At 45.6% G+C, this 17366-nt stretch overlaps 1 protein-coding gene across 4 annotated transcripts; it reads right to left on the minus strand.

The window, feature by feature from the left end:
• Nucleotides 1–2078: 2078 nt before the first annotated feature.
• LOC123403438 (serine/threonine-protein kinase PCRK1-like) lies at nt 2079–8470 on the minus strand. 4 transcript variants are annotated; one of them, XM_045097376.1, is made up of 5 exons: nt 7062–7507; nt 6232–6492; nt 5962–6084; nt 2916–3468; nt 2079–2614 (listed from the first exon to the last, which is right to left on the minus strand). In XM_045097376.1, exons 1-4 carry the CDS (start codon nt 7470–7472, stop codon nt 2947–2949), a joined length of 1317 nt encoding a protein of 438 aa, XP_044953311.1. In that variant the 5' UTR covers nt 7473–7507; the 3' UTR covers nt 2079–2614; nt 2916–2946. The 4 variants fall into 4 exon arrangements, with proteins under 4 accessions (XP_044953311.1, XP_044953312.1, XP_044953309.1 ...); XM_045097377.1 differs by having other exon boundaries at nt 2079–2626; XM_045097374.1 differs by lacking the exon at nt 2079–2614 and adding an exon at nt 7982–8470 and having other exon boundaries at nt 2739–3468; nt 7062–7480.
• Between the last annotated feature and the right edge of the window lie 8896 nt (nt 8471–17366).

The following is a 17366-nucleotide window of genomic DNA, read 5'->3' on the forward strand; positions in this document are numbered from 1 at the left end:
AAGCACATAAAGTTAACATTTCAGACATTGTTAGGTAATTGATCTGATAATAAATAATATGTATTGACCAAGAAATTTTTGGTTCGTTTCTGGGTGAACCCTCTCACATTTAGCTTCCGCTTAAAAGAGTTGTAGCTATGTTATGGGATATAAGTCTTCTGGCAAAAACTTAGCACCAGTAGTAGACCTAGCATATGTAACCCATATTAAAAACTGGTGGTCAACGTGAGCTGAGCGTAGCCTAAATGGTTAGGTTTCTTGTGATGAAACCAGCCCACGGGGTTCAAATTCAAATCCTAGACTTGGCACTGGTGCTCACATTTTCTTGGATATATTTCAGGCTTTTTTGTGATGTTCATTTTATGGGAGGAGACGTTTCCGCCAACTACGAAGGCACCTGTGGTGACTTCGTTAATCTCAAGATGTTTTATCGGTTCAATACTTTAGAGTTGCTCACAAAGATAATATGTGGGTATTTGTGTTTGTACTGTATGGTGGTAAACCTCTGAAAAAGAGGTGACCACACCACTTTGGTCTCTTCCATATGAATCTTTTTTTTCACTTCTATTCCATTCATGGAAGCACATGGAAGTTGAGACGTAAGACACTGTTAGGTAACTTATCTAAAAATAATGCGTAGAAGTTAAGATGAAGCAAGAATTGTAACATATAAGCTTCTGTCCTCTTTCATATACCCCAAGGGCCGATCTCGACTTCAGTTTCGGACAGACCATCACACATTTAGCTTCTGCTTAACACCTAGCGATACGGATGTTCTTATCGCATATACATACTAGTAGACGGCTTCTCGAGGACGGGAAATCATTTATTTTTTGTTTCTTCTATATGAATGCTTGCGGCATACCGTCCTCTTCCTTAGTTATTCATATACTTCCCTTTCTGTTTATCATTTAGGCATCTCTTTCGATCGTTCGTCACCGGTCATGGGAGACAGATACCAAAGCAACGTTCAATAATTTTTGCGTGCGCCGCGCTCTGGTTGCAAGATCAGAAAGAAAAACCTCCATGATCACTTCACACGTGGCGCAAGAGTCACATGTTTTTTTCTTCTTATTATTGCTGACTACGTAGATGCACGAGCAAGTGTTTCTGCTCGTTCAAAAATAACAAATTCAGTTCGAACCGCATGACCGTATCTGCACTGCTCCACGAGGGAGACCGATTGTTAGGCCATGAAAAGAAACCATATAGAAATGAAAAAAAAAATCATAATGAAGCTAATAATTAATGAATGGACGTAGGGTCACAGAGAGACCGATCTTAGTCACGGTGACTTGGATCCGACACGGCCGGCATCACCTCACCCGTCCCGTTCCTAATGCTGGATGAGAATGGCCTCACTGTGTTCATGTCGATGTGAATTTTTTTTTGGTTCAGAATGAAAAAGAAAAAGTATATATAGTAATAATAACACGAAGAAACATCCAAGGCCGATGACGAGAAACGGCCGGCGTTGCGGGGCGGGACGGCGGCGATTGGACCGAGAAGCGGAAATTCTTCACTTTCTTCAGAACCTAACAAATTTGGTGACCTCCGGACGGTTTTTAACTCGAAACTTTCTAAGGGCGAAGAAAAAGCCATAAACTACTGAGGGAAAGGAACTGCATGAATGGTGCCGGATTTCATGGCAGGTAGCCCTCGCCATCGGTGGCGACTGGCACAAAGCAGTGGCTGCCAATGGCAAACCATGTGACAGGTCCGGCGGATCACCATCCGGTCTACATGTCACACATACTCTGCACCTGATTTTCTGAACATGATGCACCACCGTCACGCAAACCATGTGCTAATCTCTGAAGATGATAGGCATCAGGCAGGCAGGGGTGCATGGTGTTGGCCTTGACAAGGCATATGAGATGTCAGAAGATGAGATGGACCTCACCTCACCTCACCTCCTCTTCTCTGCTTCCGTCGATTCTTCGTCGTCGACAGGCGAATCGGACGTCCGATTCGAGACCGAAAGCAGCCCTACAGTTGCTGCCCGTCACATGAAGATGATCTGCCTCCAATTCTGCTCCCCACCCACATATGCACCATGTCGCCGGAGAAAAGTTAAGTTGGGCAGGAAGGAGATGTGTTCTGATGATGAAATGGAATGGAAAGTGTTCACGGTGCAGAAAGAACAGAATTTCTCTGCCTCCAGCCAACAGCACAATCTACAGGCTACAGCTACAGGGGAACAGCAGAATGAGACCGGCACCAGCAACTCTTTTTCCTTTTCCTCCGGCGAGAATTCACCACCAGAAATGAACCTTTGCTGGGTTATTTGCGGCGGAGATTTGATCATCATGTCTGGTAACAAGGATCGGTCGCGAAGATCGACCGTCCGATCAAAACGTCGATTGTAGCCTCCCCCCTATCCATGTGCTGCTACCACCAAGAAATTCTCCCAGTTGCACCAAGGGGTCTCTTTCTGATGTGAGCATCTGGGTCTGGGTCTTATCTGGGCAAAAGAATGGCCGGCAGGGATGTACCACCCAGCATCAGATATTCAGATCATTCTCCGATAAGGCACATCCTCCGATTGGTTGGCAGAAATCCACTGGCTCAGGTCACATCTTGCCTGAATCTGAATTGACAATTCCCTGGCTCCCTGCACACAACCCTTTCCACATGAAAAATGACAGGTTTTCAGTAGTTCTTGAGAAAAAAGACGGAAAGTTTTAAGTTGTGCACAAACTAGATTAGTAGCGTGCACAAGATGGAAGAGCTGAAACTGGACCAAAATCACAAGCAACCTACTGATTCACAATCTTGCAGCTCAGACCAGGGTAATACACAAACAAAAGACTGTTTAATCAGAAATCTACAGGACCAAAAAAGTTACACGCTGCAGCGCAAACCGTGCACCGGTTACGAACTTCATATCTCTATGAACAGCTAGCCATACTTACAGTCACAGGCAGGAGGGTGGTGGCATCCATTTCAGCAGGTCTTTATGATCTCTGGTTTCCAGCCCCGCCACACGATCTGGCGGCACCCGAACTTGAACTCCTGGAGCCTCCTCTTCAATGACCCTTTCTTGGTCCGCTTCGCGCCCGGCCCGGAGACCGAGCCGTGGTAGTGCAGGGGAGGCTCCGGCGGGCCGATCTCGACGCTGTCGACGATCTTCTGCACCATCTCATACACCTCGCTCATCTTTGGGCGCGACTTGGGCATCCGGAGGAGGCAGCGGTTCGCCACACCGGCCAACTTTGTCATGGACTTGAGGTTGTAGTGGCCCTCGAGCCGCGGGTCGACGATGATGGGGAACCGTTTGACATCGGAGATGTACGGTTTCACCCAGTCCAGGAGCTTCTGCTCGCTCTTTGGGCGGTTCCTGTCAATGGGACGCCGGCCGGTGATGAGCTCGTAGAGGAGCACACCATAGCCCCATATGTCGCTTTTTGCAGTCAGGCGTCCGGTTTGCATGTACTCCGGCGCGGCGTATCCTAGAGTTCCAACAACCTGTGGAACCATAAGTACTTAACATGTTAGTTTAGTTGAACAGATTACAGATGCATCAAGTTCAAAGTTGTATTAGAAACTGAACAAAATCTTCTTTAAAAAGGAACTAAAAAAATGGCAAGAGGAGAATGAAATTCATAAAATTATTACATGGAGAATCTCATACGATTTCTAAAGCAAGCACTTTAGGGGGGCACCAGGTAGCAGTGCATATGTAGCTATTGCTAGGCCTCACATAGTGGGATCCATGTGTCATAAAAAGAAACAATATGGTTTTCTTTTGTGCAAAATCTATTCTTAATGAAACCAGGGTATAACTAAACCAATGTCTCCTAACAAAATAATAGTTTAGTTGACATGTCAACATATGTGCAACAAGTTCTTTGCAAAAAACTCTGGCGCAGCAAAGCGTGTAAAATCACCCTAGTTGTTATGGTAGTTAGGAACTTAGGATGAATACTTTAAAACCGAATTCTTGTTACTTGTATGTGCAGTTGGCTTTATCTGAAGAAGAGAAATGTGATTTCTTTAATAGACGTCATTTTGGCTAGTGCTGCATTCTGAAGCTGCCACAGGAAACGTATATAGTTCCGATTAACGCTTCAGGCTGAAGTACTCGCTCCTTTCTAGGACTTCAGTTGTAATTCTCGAAAAAATAAGAACATGATTGTTGAGCACTTCAGAAACTAAAACATATGCATTTAAACATCAATAGCCATGTACTGAAACAACTATACCATTTGAGGTGGAGCAACTGGGTATCCATTTCCAACGTCATTGCTATAAAAAAAGGAACCATGTTCTAGGAAAAGTTATCGGAACTAAACAAAGTGGCAAAGAAGAGAACAAACTTCATAAAACTAGTGCATGGAGAATCTTCTACAACTTTCATGTGTGTGTGTGTGGGGGGGGGGGGGGGGGGGTGTTAAAGCAAGCACTTTAGGGGAGCTCTAGGTGGCAGTGCACAGGTAGAGGTACAGCTTAGCCTCACACAGTTGGACCCATCTGTCATAAAAAGAAATGACATGGTTGTCTTTTGTGCAAAATACCATTTTTTATTGAAACCAGGGTCTGTACTCTATGCCCAAATTAATATCTTCCTAACAGAATAATAGTTCAATTAAGACATGGTAATATATCCCATGGTGTATGCTCTTTGCGGATGATGTGGTGCTAGTCGATGATAGCCGAACGGGGGTTAATAGAAAGTTAGAGTTATGGAGGCGGACTCTAGAATCTAAAGGTTTTAGGCTTAGTAGAACTAAAACTGAATACATGAGGTGCAGTTTTAGTGCTACTAGGCACGAGGATGGAGAGGTTAGCCTTGGTGGGCAGGTGGTACCGGAGAGAGACACGTTTCGATATTTGGGGTCCATGTTGCAGAAGGATGGCGATATCGATGAAGACGTGGGCCACCGAATCGAGGCTGGGTGGACGAAGTGGCGCCAAGCTTCTGGCGTACTCTGTGACAAGAGAGTGCCACAAAAGCTAAAGGGCAGGTTTTATAGGACAGCTATCCGACCTGCGATGTTGTATGGCGCGGAGTGTTGGCCATATCCAACAGTTAGGTGTAGCAGAGATGCGCATGTTGAGATGGATATGTGGCCACACAAGGAAGGATCGGGTACGGAATGACGATATACGAGAGAGACTTGGGGTAGCACCGATTGAAGAGAAGTTGGTCCAGCATCGTCTCAGATGGTTTGGACATATTCAACGGAGGCCACCGGAAGCGCCGGTGCATAGCGGACGGATAAAGCGTGCTGAGAATGTTAAGAGGGGTCGTGGTAGGCCAAACTTGACATGGGAGGAGTCCGTTAAGAGAGACCTGAAGGTTTGGAATATCGACAAAGACTTAGCCATGGACAGGGGTGCGTGGAAGTTAGCTATCCACGTTCCAGAGCCATGACTTGGCTTCGAGATCTTATGGGTTTCAACTCTAGCCTACCCCAACTTGTTTGGGACTGAAAGGCTTGGTTGTTGTTGTTGTTTGTAAGACATGGTAATATATGTCCAGCAGATTCTTTGTCAAATTGTCCAGCTTAGGCAAGCGCACAAAATCACCACTCTTGTTACTTGTAGATATGGCTTTCTATGAAAAAAAAAAGAGGTGCATTCTGAAGCTGCTATGGCTGTAGCTGTCATTGATGCTTATTCAAGCTCAAGTATTCACTCCTTTGTAATTCTTGAAAATTTAAGAATTTGATTGTGGAGCACTTCAGAAACTAAAGCGTACACATTTAAGCATCAATAGCATACACCGACACAATTATACCATTTGAGGTGGAGCAACTGGGTATCCATTTTCCAATTCCAACTTCATTGCTATCAAAAGGGAACCGTGTTATAGAAAAAAACCGTCTTGGCACCATGAGTATCCACATCTTTAGAACATCGTAAATTTTGCAAGACTAGTAATTTTAAAGAATATGGAACAGAATGCTGTCAGAGCACATTAATGTAAAATAATTCTAGGTCCATAGATGTGCGTACCGCTGTGGAGACATGGGATAGCCCTTCCTGTGGTCCATGCCTAGCCAATCCGAAGTCCGATAATTTTGCATTCCAGTTCTCATCTAATAGAATGTTAGATGTTTTCAAGTCCCGGAAAATAACCTGCAAGCATATTGAAATAGCTAAATAGACTGCAACTTGCATCTGTTACTATTTTACTGAATGTAGTTAAGCAGTGATGCTAATAGCACACAAATGTTTCACATTCATTAAGTTTTAGTACTGATCAGCAGAAAGCAAATGAACTACCTGAAAGTCCATCTCTTCGTGCAGATACTTGAGCCCGCGGGCAGCATCGAGAGCCACTTTCAATCTCATTGGCCATGACAGAGTTGAAGTTGACCTACTTGCCAAGTGGTCATCCACGCTTCCGTTGGGCATGTATTCGTATACCAGAAGCCGCTGCATCCCTCGCTCATCGTCGTCCGCACAGTAACCTATTAGTTTGACAAGGTTTGGGTGCTCAACAATCCCAAGCACGTTCATTTCTGTTAACCATTCCTTCTGCCCCTGAAGAAAGATGAATAATATATTAGGAACCCCAAACTAGTGGCTGAAGCTAGATTTCAGTGCAAGTGCCTTAGGAGGGACTCATCTGGCAAGTGGAACTGAAATGCTGGAATAATATGCTCGGTGGTTTGATCGAGTACTGGTATGCTTTGTTTACAACTTCAGTTAGCTGTTGTTGTTCTTATATGCCGGCACTAGTTGACTCACTACACCCTAGGCTAAACTAGAACAACATGCAAGTATGATAATACATGGAATGTGAATGCAAGGAATTTAACAAGTATAAACTACACCGCATTTCCCGAAGCAATCAGGATCTACTGAATGGTTTGTTCCCTTAAGAAATAAGTAAGTAGTTCAGGATTCCTGGATAAGTTTGAAGATGCCGAGTTTGAAAGATGCAGAACCAAGTCCAAATCACATTTGTTGTTCTGAATGAGGTATAAATCCTCTTTTGTATTGCACAAAAGTGGATTCACTCTCACTGTAAGATATATATATATACAGTGTGCGTATGCTACATATGACTGTCAAGCAGTACAGTACATGACAGTGAAGAGAGAACTTGCCTGAACCCCCTTGCGATTGAGCTGCTTGACGGCGATCTCGACGCGCTGGGCGGGGTCGTCGGAGCCCTTGATGACCCCTCTGTAGACGCAGCCGAAGCCGCCCTCGCCGACCATGAGGGAGCGGCTGAAGTTGCGGGTGGCGGCCTTGAGCTCGGAGAATGAGAAGACCCGGAGGTTGGCGGGGCGGTCGGTGAAGCTGGGGTACTGCGTCCGGCGTATGGACTCGGCGCTCATGTCGGAGACGTTGATGGAGTTGAGGTCGGAGCCGGAGCGCGGGTTGTCGCGCTCCGTGGAGGTGGTGGTGCTGAAGGAGCGCACGGAGGCCGACATGGCGGCGGTGCTGGGCCCCGTGCGCTGGTCGTCGTCGTCCCCCTCCTTGGCGTCCCCGTGCAGGAACGGCAGGCACCTCATCGCCCCCTCTGCAATGGAGTGCGGCGGGGATTCAGTCAGTTAGTTGGTAAGGGGAAACATTTAGGAATTAGGAGCGAGTGAACCCTTGATCTGTGCTTCGTTGAAGCATCATCATCATCATCATCACAAAATTAAAATCTAAAGACTGTACCGAGTGAAAATTCGGGTTTGGGAAGCAGAGTTGTGTCGTCAGGCAAGAAGGGATGCAGAATTCTGAACTGAAACTGCTGGTTTTTCTTCAGGCAGAATCTCGTCACGCCATCTTGCTACTAGAAGCCCAAACCTTGATTTCACACCGAATTAAACTGTACAAACACTAGGCATGGTGATCCAATCCAACTAGTAATCAAACCTCTGCTAGTTAATCCGAAGCGCGGACGAGGGAAGGTGGGAAGGCGAGACCGCGATTAAGCCGAACCGCGTCGAATCTCAGGCCATGGAAGGATGACAGAGCACAGGGGAGCAGAGGCGAGGGCAGAGAGTAGAGAGGATGAGTTGCGGCGACGAACCTCGGGTGCGGCGCGGCGCGGTTGGTCGACAAAGCCGGCGGCCGGCGACGAGGGGAGGGAGGCCCCGGCAGCAGGAGCAGGAGCGGCAGCACGAGTCCTCGGGGCCGTGGGTCCGATCCGGGCAGGAAGGAGAGGAAGGGAAGCGAGGGGGAAAGGGGGGGAGAGGATGGCGATGAGAGGCGCACGCGCGCGCGTTCGCGGTGCCCGCAAAGGCGGGAGGTGGGGAGGAGACGGTGGAGTGGACTGACGGCGGAGGGAAAGGGAAGGGAGCAGCCCGGTCAAAGAAAGCAGGGCTGGTGTGTGCCGCCTCTCGCTCTCACCACCTAGTGAGGTGAGGAAGGAGGTGCAAGGGGGGGTGGACGGCTGGACCTGGCCCTGGCTGCCGCGCAAGTGGGGAAGGGGAGGGGGAGGGGGAGGAGGAAGAAGACGAAGAATTTTCTCAGGAGTTGGAAGGAGTAGAGTAGTCGGGGTGGGTCTTGGTCGTCGCCGCCGTTGTCTGGCCTGTGAACGTGTGGGGCAACGAACAGCGAGGCTGGCTGGCCGGCTGACGCGATCTCAGGAGGAGCACGAGCGCCGGGTGGGGATGCCGCCGGCATCAGGCCAACTTCAACGCACAACCGTCCACGTTCGTTTGGAAGTAAATGAGCAGAAAAGGCTCTTCAATGCACGGGGGCGAACGGATCAATGTTTGTTTCTGGTGTGCTTTCGATTCATTTTCGATTTAATTTTAGTCCGCGTTTGCGGTTGAACGGACATGCGTCCTTGTCCTTCTCGTGGCCCGTCTGTCGGTGACACGATCACTCCACTTTTCTTTTATTTTGCTTAAAACTCTTCCGCGCCCCTCTCTCCTCTCCTCCCTCCATCATGGTTGATGACCCGATGAATCCTAGCGACCCGGCAGCGCTCGCGCGCCCCGCGGCGAAGAAGGCTCCTGAATCTCACGTCGGCGAAGCTTGCCAAGCTCGACGCCGAATCGACCAAGAGGAGGAACCAACGTAACAAGGACAGGGAGAAGAAGGCTACGTCACCGTCGAGGGAGAAGGCAAGCTCAAAGGCCGAGGAGAAGCGTGGTGCGACTTCTATAGCCTTGCAAGGAAGAACATTAGACAACATGATGAGCCAAAAGGAAGTTGGGGAAGAGAGGAGGAGCAAAGGAAAGGAGGAACAAATGAACATGTACCTAGACCTTCAAACGAAGAAGTTTGAGATGAAGGAGGTCGTGCAGAGGAGGAAGCTTGGCATCGAGAAGGCCGACCAACTAAAGAAACTTGAGATCGAAGCCACCAATGTCGAGAACAGAACAAAAGAGGTGGCACTTGCCTCCATGAGCGTCGGCAAGAACAACATGTCACCGGAGAGGAAGGCTTGGTTCGCAAACCGGCAGAGGGAGATGTGTTCGCTCACGACGGTCTGAACTACATGAGACCTCGGTAGCGATCGCTGTCCATTTTGAAGGCTCGCTAGTGTGCTAGCCGTTGATACGTCCAATGTATCTATAAATTTTTATTGTTCCATGCTGATATATTGTCATTTTAGAATACTTTTGGGGAATTTATTTATCAATTTATATTATTTTTGAGCACTAATCTATTGACCCAGTGCCCAGTGTCAGTTGTTGTTTTCTGCATGTTTTTCACTTTTCAGGGTTTTCATACCAAACGAAGCCTAATTAACCTGAAACTTTTTGATGATTTTTTCTGAACCAAAAGAAGACCGAGGAGTATCGAAAAGGCTGGAGGCCGCATGAGGGGCCCACAAACCAATAAGGCGCGCCCTCGGGGGTGCCCTGTGGCCTGTGCCTCCCTCGTGACCCTCCCGACTCCGTTCTCTGGCTTATAAATTATTTTATACCCTAAAAACATCCGAGGGAGTCCGGAAACATTTTTTACGCCACCGCAAGTCTCTCTTTCGATGGGAGGCCATCTGGAGCTCCATTCTGGCACCCTGCCGGAGGGTGGATCAATCACGGAGGACCTCTTCATCGACCTTGCTACCCTCATGATGATGTGTGACTAGTTCACCATAGACCTACGAGTCCATGGCCAGTACCTAGATGGCAATCTCTCTCTCTCTCTTCGATCTTCAATACAATGATCGTTGCATCTTTGCTTTGATCCATATGATGTAGTTCCTTTTATGTGGTGTGTTTTTTGGGATCTGATGAATTGTGGGTTTATGTTCAGATTATTCTTGATAAATATTTGAGTCTCTCTTGATAAATATTTGAGTCTCCTTTGAATACTTATATGATTCTTATGTGCATGATTATGATAGCTTCGTAAATCTCTCAACTTTATTGAAATAGTTTGGCCAACTAGATTGATATTTCTTCGGTGAGAGAGGTGCGTTGTGGTAGGTTCAACCTGGCGAATTCCTATATCCCAGTGACAGAAGGGGACAAGATGCGTCTTTGTGTTGCTGCTACTGACGATAAAACGATGGGGTTTCATCATATAGCTTGAGTTTGCTTTGTCTACATCATGTCATTCTTCTCCATGCATTACTTTATTTTACTTAATACTCTAGATGCATGCTGGATAGCGGTCGATGAGTGGAGTAATAGTAATGGGTGCAGGAAGGAGTCGGCCTATTTGTTTTTGGATGTGATGCCTATATACACATGATCATTGCCGTGGATACCGCATAACTATCCGCTTTTCTGTCAATTGACCAACAGTAATTTGTTTACCCACCATAAGTTATTTTTTCATGAGAGATGCAATTAGGGAAAGCTATGGCACCGGGGTCTATTGACAACATACTGATAAAACCTTCATTACCTTGCTGCCATTTGCTTGTTTTTATTTTATCTTTCTATCTACAATTATCTACACACCTCACTTGCTTGCAAATAACAAGGCAAGATGATTGACGACCCTCTTGCCCACGTTGGATGCAAGTTGTTTGTTCTTTTGTGTGCAGCAGCTAAAGATGGTTGTGATTGATATTTATATTGGTTCGATAAACCTTGGTTTCATACTAAAGGAAATACTTACCCACATTGTGATGTGATTACATGTTCCTCTTTACGGAAAACCCAATGCAGATCACAAGTACCAGGAAGGATTTCTGACGCCGTTGCCGAGGAATATCATCACCAAACTACCAAGTAACTCCACATAAAATTTCATTCACTGGTTCCTCTTTTTATTTGCTGGTATATTTAGTTTGTCTCATAAAAAAATAAAAATACAAAAATATTTATCTTCGCTTACTTAGCTTATCACTAGATTGCATCTTCGCTCTCTAGGTTGCTTGAAAGTTGCTATCATGTCTGAGTTTGAAATTAGTGAAGTTTCCGCCTCTAGTGCGGAAACCCTTGAGTTGACAACTTCACCTTGCTATGAGAATGCTAAAAGAAATTTCGATGAAGTTGCTAATGAAAAACTTGATAATCTTGCGAATGATGATCCTCCTAAGGTGGAACCTATTATGCAAACTAGGACACTCCGCATAGGAAATGGTAATATTATTGGAAAGAGTGTGATCCAAGATTTTTTCACTTGTGCGGGATCATTACCTTTTATAGGAGGTTCTATTGGTTGCTAGAACTACTAGTTATGCGGATGCAATATCTTTGCTTATAACACAGTTGGAGAGACAATTTGTGCACATGCATCCTTTTATACAATGATTGTTCCTAGAATTCTCTAATATCCATGAAGCTTCCACTAAATGTCTAGCAACAATATTCCTTTGTCAAAAATTTAGTAATATCATACAAGAAGCTAGGGATATATTTTCTCATTATAGGGTTAACGGTGAGTGCCCACCCATAGAGGAAATTCTTTACGAGTTAGAAGAAATAAGAAAACTAAGATCCACGGACTATGTTGCTTATGATCAGAACCTTAGAAAGATGGTACCCCTTAATGTTCTGGTTGATAAGATTTCTAAACACAATGATCAATTTGCTATATCAAAACTTGGATTGGATTATGAGATTCAAACAAAATTAAGGAAATACCTCCATAGAAATTTATACAATGAGGAACTAACTATCACTTATCAAAAACCCAAGGAAGAGCCTCATGTTCCTCCCAAAGTAGACCTTTCAGATCCTAATGTTGCACTATTTAGTCCCTTCAATTATTTTTGCTTACCTATCAGAAAGCTTGCTGTTGAAAGAAGGGAATATGATTATAGCATGATGTGTCATTCTTACAGAGATGACAATACTTTAAACTATGCAATATGCCTAGCTAAGAGCGTGAAACAATATCGCTTGTTGGGAGGCAACCCAATAGTTATCTTTATTTTTGCTTATTTACTTCTTTTTTTTGTGATAACATGATTATTGCATTTGTAATGATTGTGTTTTTATGTTTTAATTAGTGTTTGTGCCAAGTAAATCCTTTGGGGTGATTTGCATGATGAGTAGAATAGATACGGTGCAAAAAATAGAAACTTTGGCGTCCAATGAAGAATTCTCTGATTTTACTGGAACGTCTTTTTAAGCTGCCTTTTTAACACAATATTGCTATACATATTCCTCGGGTCATCCTAACTTTTCAGCATTTTTGAAGTTATAGAAGTATAGGTTCATTACAGATTACTACAGACTGTAGTAATCTATCTGTTTCACTTATATCTTTTGAGCTTAGCATTTGCTCTAACATTTCACTTATATCTTTTTTAGCACGGTGGCGTGTAGATTTTATAGGAATATTATGCTCTTGTTCTTCACTTATATTTGTTTGGGAGTTAGATAAATAGTGATGATAATTTGCATGGGTCATAAGACTAGATGAAAATAACGGGTAGTCAATGAGTGTTAATTAAAACCATCATATAGCAGACATAGCGAAATTATGGGTTAATAATATTGATGTGGTGATATGAAAAAGGTGTGAGTGTATTATTATTAGTTCAAAGAGGTGTCAATATTAGGAGATGTTAAACTTCTTATTCATCTAAAAAAAATAAAGTGTATGGTGATGATTACAGTTTGATCTTTTCAAATAAACACCAGATATAAACTACCAACTATTATGCTCTCACTATCACCCCCTTCTCCAACATCAAATAGGCCTCGTGTTCAACGTCATAGAAATCATCCAAAAGGCACACCATCCTATATATTTCATCCTATATATCTCATACACATAATGGCCAAAGATGAACCAATATGTCCCTACTACAAACAAATATTGAAACAAATAATTTATCAATGCTAGTAGAAAAAATATCAAAACAAATAATATACGAACGCTAATATGAACTAATATTGAAAATATGTTCTGTTTGTCCTATCTGTACACATATGTTCCTATTACATTTGTTTCTACCAAAATTAACCATCTATATTTTCATAAGTGATTACTATATGTATGCTAATGCTACACATCAAAGAATCATGTCATTTTGCCATAACACATTCAAAATCAAATAGGACCTAACTTAAACCGAAGAGAGTAAAAAAAAGGGAGAAATGAGATGGATTTTACGGATGAAAAGTAAGGGATCGAAGGAAAAAAAAAACCTATGCATGCCTTAGGGATGAAATCCCCACAGATTTCCTCCGGATTTGGTGGGGGGAGGGAGGGATTTGGTGAGGGCGGACGAACCCTAGCCGCCATGCTCTCGTTGTTCTTGTTGGGTGGGGATGAATGGGATGGGAGGGGGGAGGGCCGGCCCGCGGATGTATAATTGAAAGTGTGGCGCCTAATGGCTAGGCACCACACAATGCAAGTGTGTCGTCTTTGTCTTAGACGTCACACTCCGCGGGGAGGGGGGGAGGGGGTGGAGCCGGCCCTGCCACAGGCTGTCAGCATGGTCGGAGGTGCAACGCCTTAACCTCGGGTGTCACATAATATAGACCCTGTTTGTTTCATAAGTCCTAGGACTTTTTTAAGTCCCAACTTATAAGTTCCGAGTCCCTACCTGTTTGTTTACATGGACTTATAAGTCCATGTTGCACCTAATAATACACTTGTTCACATGGATCGTCATCAGCCAACGCGTACGGCACACATGATAAGCACCACTGCAGCGAGGCTCAGGAGAGGGCCTGTCCGGCGATTGGAGGCACCGCTGCAACGAACCGAGGCAGGGCGGCGACGGGGCGGCGAACCGAGGCGGGGTGGCGACCGGAGCGAGAGGCGGGGCGAGAGGCGGGGCGGCGACCGGAGCGAGAGGCGGGGCGGCGACGGGGCGAGAGGCGGGGCGGCGGCGGCGATTGGACCGAGAGGCGGGGCGGCGTGCGGGGAACGAGCCTGGAGCGACGCTGGGTAGGTCCGGCCCGGGATAAGTTCCAATAAGCTCCTCCCTGAAAGTCTTATTTGATAAGTCCCAAATCACCACAATAAGTCCCTTGTGTTTGGTTTAGGTGGGACTTATAGAGACTTTTTTAAGTCCCTAAACCAACCAGTCTCTGAAAACAAACACCCTCATATTGTGGCGTCATGCTGTCAGCGCCATACAAAATGATTAGGCGAGTGCGCGTCTTCCAAGTTAATTGTGTCCATTTTGCCTGGCATTCACGCTCTGACAAAACTACTTTATTAACTTGTACGTACTAATTATTAAGCAGCTCTGTGATGGTTAATTAGTGTGATGCTTACCAGTAAACAGCGCACTCGCGTCCCGTGTGTAGTCACCCCCTCCTTTTTGTACCTTCTAGGTTACACTTGCAGCACGACGGTGGGGTTGGTTGGTTGGTTGGTTGGAGGGGAGAATTTCGGTTCGCCCATCAAACCACCCCAACCACAACTAGGCTAGCTGCTGCCTTTTCTGCATAAAATTACACACACTCCGCATCCATCTTCTGCGTCTTCACACTCCTTCATCGTTCCAGCACCCGAAAGCCGCGTGCACCTTCGTACCATCTTCTCTCACTCCTCTCTCTCTGTCTCAAGAAATGGATACCCATATCACATGTTGGAGTGAATACAGATCACAGGTTGGAGTGGACTGTTCAAAAAATAAAATAAAAGGGTACATACTGTACTGATACTGTACGTCTGGCGACCCAACCACAGCTGTAGAGCGAGATCTAGCTAGCCAGCCAGTCAACTACGCCTATTTATATCATCGGTTTTGGCGTTGGTCGTCATGTAGTTTCTTCTCGCAGTTTTTCAATCTACTTTATACTTCTTTTGAACTGTTTCAGTACTTAATAAATAATTGCATGCATCATTCAGGGGCAATGCCTTCTTTTTGAAAAAAAAAAGCTAGCCAGCCAGTGGCTCCATGCATGGATCCGATTTGCTGCGTGCCTGGCTGACACGGCCGGCGACACCTCGTCGCACGGCAATGAAGGTTGTCACGTACGGGGCTTCATCCTGGCTGGCTGATAGTAAGAGATATTCTCTCCTCTTGTAGTCTAGTCTTGTGTCGACGCTCACCTACTGACGAACGAAAGGGAGAGGAGGAGAGCAGCCGCAAGCGCAAGTGGGAAGGCCGGCCACACAAACGGGAAGAGGAAGAAGTCTTCCGGTGGAGTCTTGGTCGCCGTCGGCGCTGGTTCGCTTCGCTTGTGAACAGGGCCGACGGAATCAGAATTAGGGGGAGCACGCTGCTCACATAGGTCCGGGCACACGTGATGCTTCTTTAATTAGGCTGGTTGTAATGGATAGTATCATATATTAATATCATATATATGATATTAGTCTACGAGGGTGTTTGGATCTAAGAAACTTATTTTAGTCTTTTTAAGAGGTTAAAGTCCAAGCACCCCTAACTAAAGAGGAACTAAAAATAGTCTTTTTAAGAGGCTAAAGTCCAAGTACTCCTATTAAAATATGGATTAGTCATCTCTCTTCTTATTTAACTCCCCTCCTTCAACACACGCGAGTTCTGAATTGGAGGGTTTGGAGGATAATAAATGCTCATCATAGAGTAGTTCATTTATTGTCATGCAAGACACATAGTATCACATCATTTAATATGATACGATATCTTGATATGATACTCTACCCTCTCTTTCTTTATTTAATTCTATGCCACCTCATTGAGATTGCCTAGTTGGCATGCATGATACTCCCATTACGGACAGCCTTAGTTCATTACCGTCGACGGCATCAGCATCGACAGTGTTTTCCGCACACGTCGTCTCCGATCCATCGACCTACAGATTAATTAGTTGCAGCGACATCATGATTCATGGATAAGAAGCCGGTCACCTACGCTGCCAGCATGCACTTCAAGCACTTTTAATTGATAAACTAGACGAATTTCATGCAAACACGACGGCTTTTTATATAAGCCGGACATGATTCATACAAAGACGATGAGTTTCCGTTACGTTTAGGACAAAAAAATAAAACCCGGCCCTAAACCTAGCGTGCATCCAAACCCTTTTTGTTCCCTACCTAGGACCACGTCCTTCATCCCCCGTTTTCACGAGCATCGACATAAGACCGATGAAATGAAGATGCAGTCGTCTGCGAGGAAGAGTATAACATAACCGACAACCCGATCCACATGGGACATAAGACACCGTCGGCTCCCATGCCCTATTCATCATCTAAGGAGTTTGCGCCTTGTCCATTGCAGGTGAACGTAAGGTCTACCATGAAAATGGAGGCGACGATGCCCTCATTGACCCGCCGGGCCACCCGAAAGTTTGTCACGATGCACGTAGGATGAGCAACTCGCATTGTTTCCATCCGCGATCGCCTGCAGTCAATGGTGGTGCTACCCATTAAAACCTGGGCTGGCCAAATTGAAGGGAAGTCTAACCTTTTTAATCTGATGCCCCATTTGCTTTCATATCCTAGTATATTTCCATTAAACTTGGACATGCTATAGCATGGTTTTGCTTGGTTGTAGCTCTACCGGTGCCTGCAGTTAGGCCTCCGCGGCCGCCTGTTTCTAGTGAGCGAAAGATTGACCACATGCAACCTCGTAGATCCCATGCTGCTCCGTGACAAAGTTAGGGTTTGCCACAACCATGACTGTCAAGACCTCCTCGCTCGTGCACTCGTCGTCGATTTGGTCCTCTGCCAGCCGGTGCTGGTCGAGAAGGAATATGTTGTACCGTTGTTCGTTATGTCCCTATTGTAATGCCGACATAGGTGCTGGCGCAAGCTGCTCCTCCGTCATGGACGCGTTGAAGTGCGCCTACGCCTGCTTTATGGTGAAGTCAGCATGCACATGCGCGGGCTCCGATGCAATGTTGTCGGAGTCCGTCTTCATCGTGGGGTCGTCGGAGACCTCGAGCGAGATGGTCGACATGCCGGCCTCGATCCGCCTGACACGGCGGCTTTGTCAGTCTGTCGCAAGGGCGGTCACCTCGTGCTTCATCTTTATTGAAATGCTCTCCTAGATAGCGTTGCCGCCTGCAGTCATAGAAAATGTGGGGCAAAGAAGGGAAATGTGGAGCAGCTTCTGTTGTGACCTGGAGTTAACCGGATATCATCGTTTTTAAATAGCGAATTCCGAT

The sequence above is a fragment of the Hordeum vulgare genome, chromosome 6H, assembly GCF_904849725.1.
Source record: "Hordeum vulgare subsp. vulgare chromosome 6H, MorexV3_pseudomolecules_assembly, whole genome shotgun sequence".
NCBI classification, from domain to species: Eukaryota; Viridiplantae; Streptophyta; class Magnoliopsida; order Poales; family Poaceae; genus Hordeum; species Hordeum vulgare.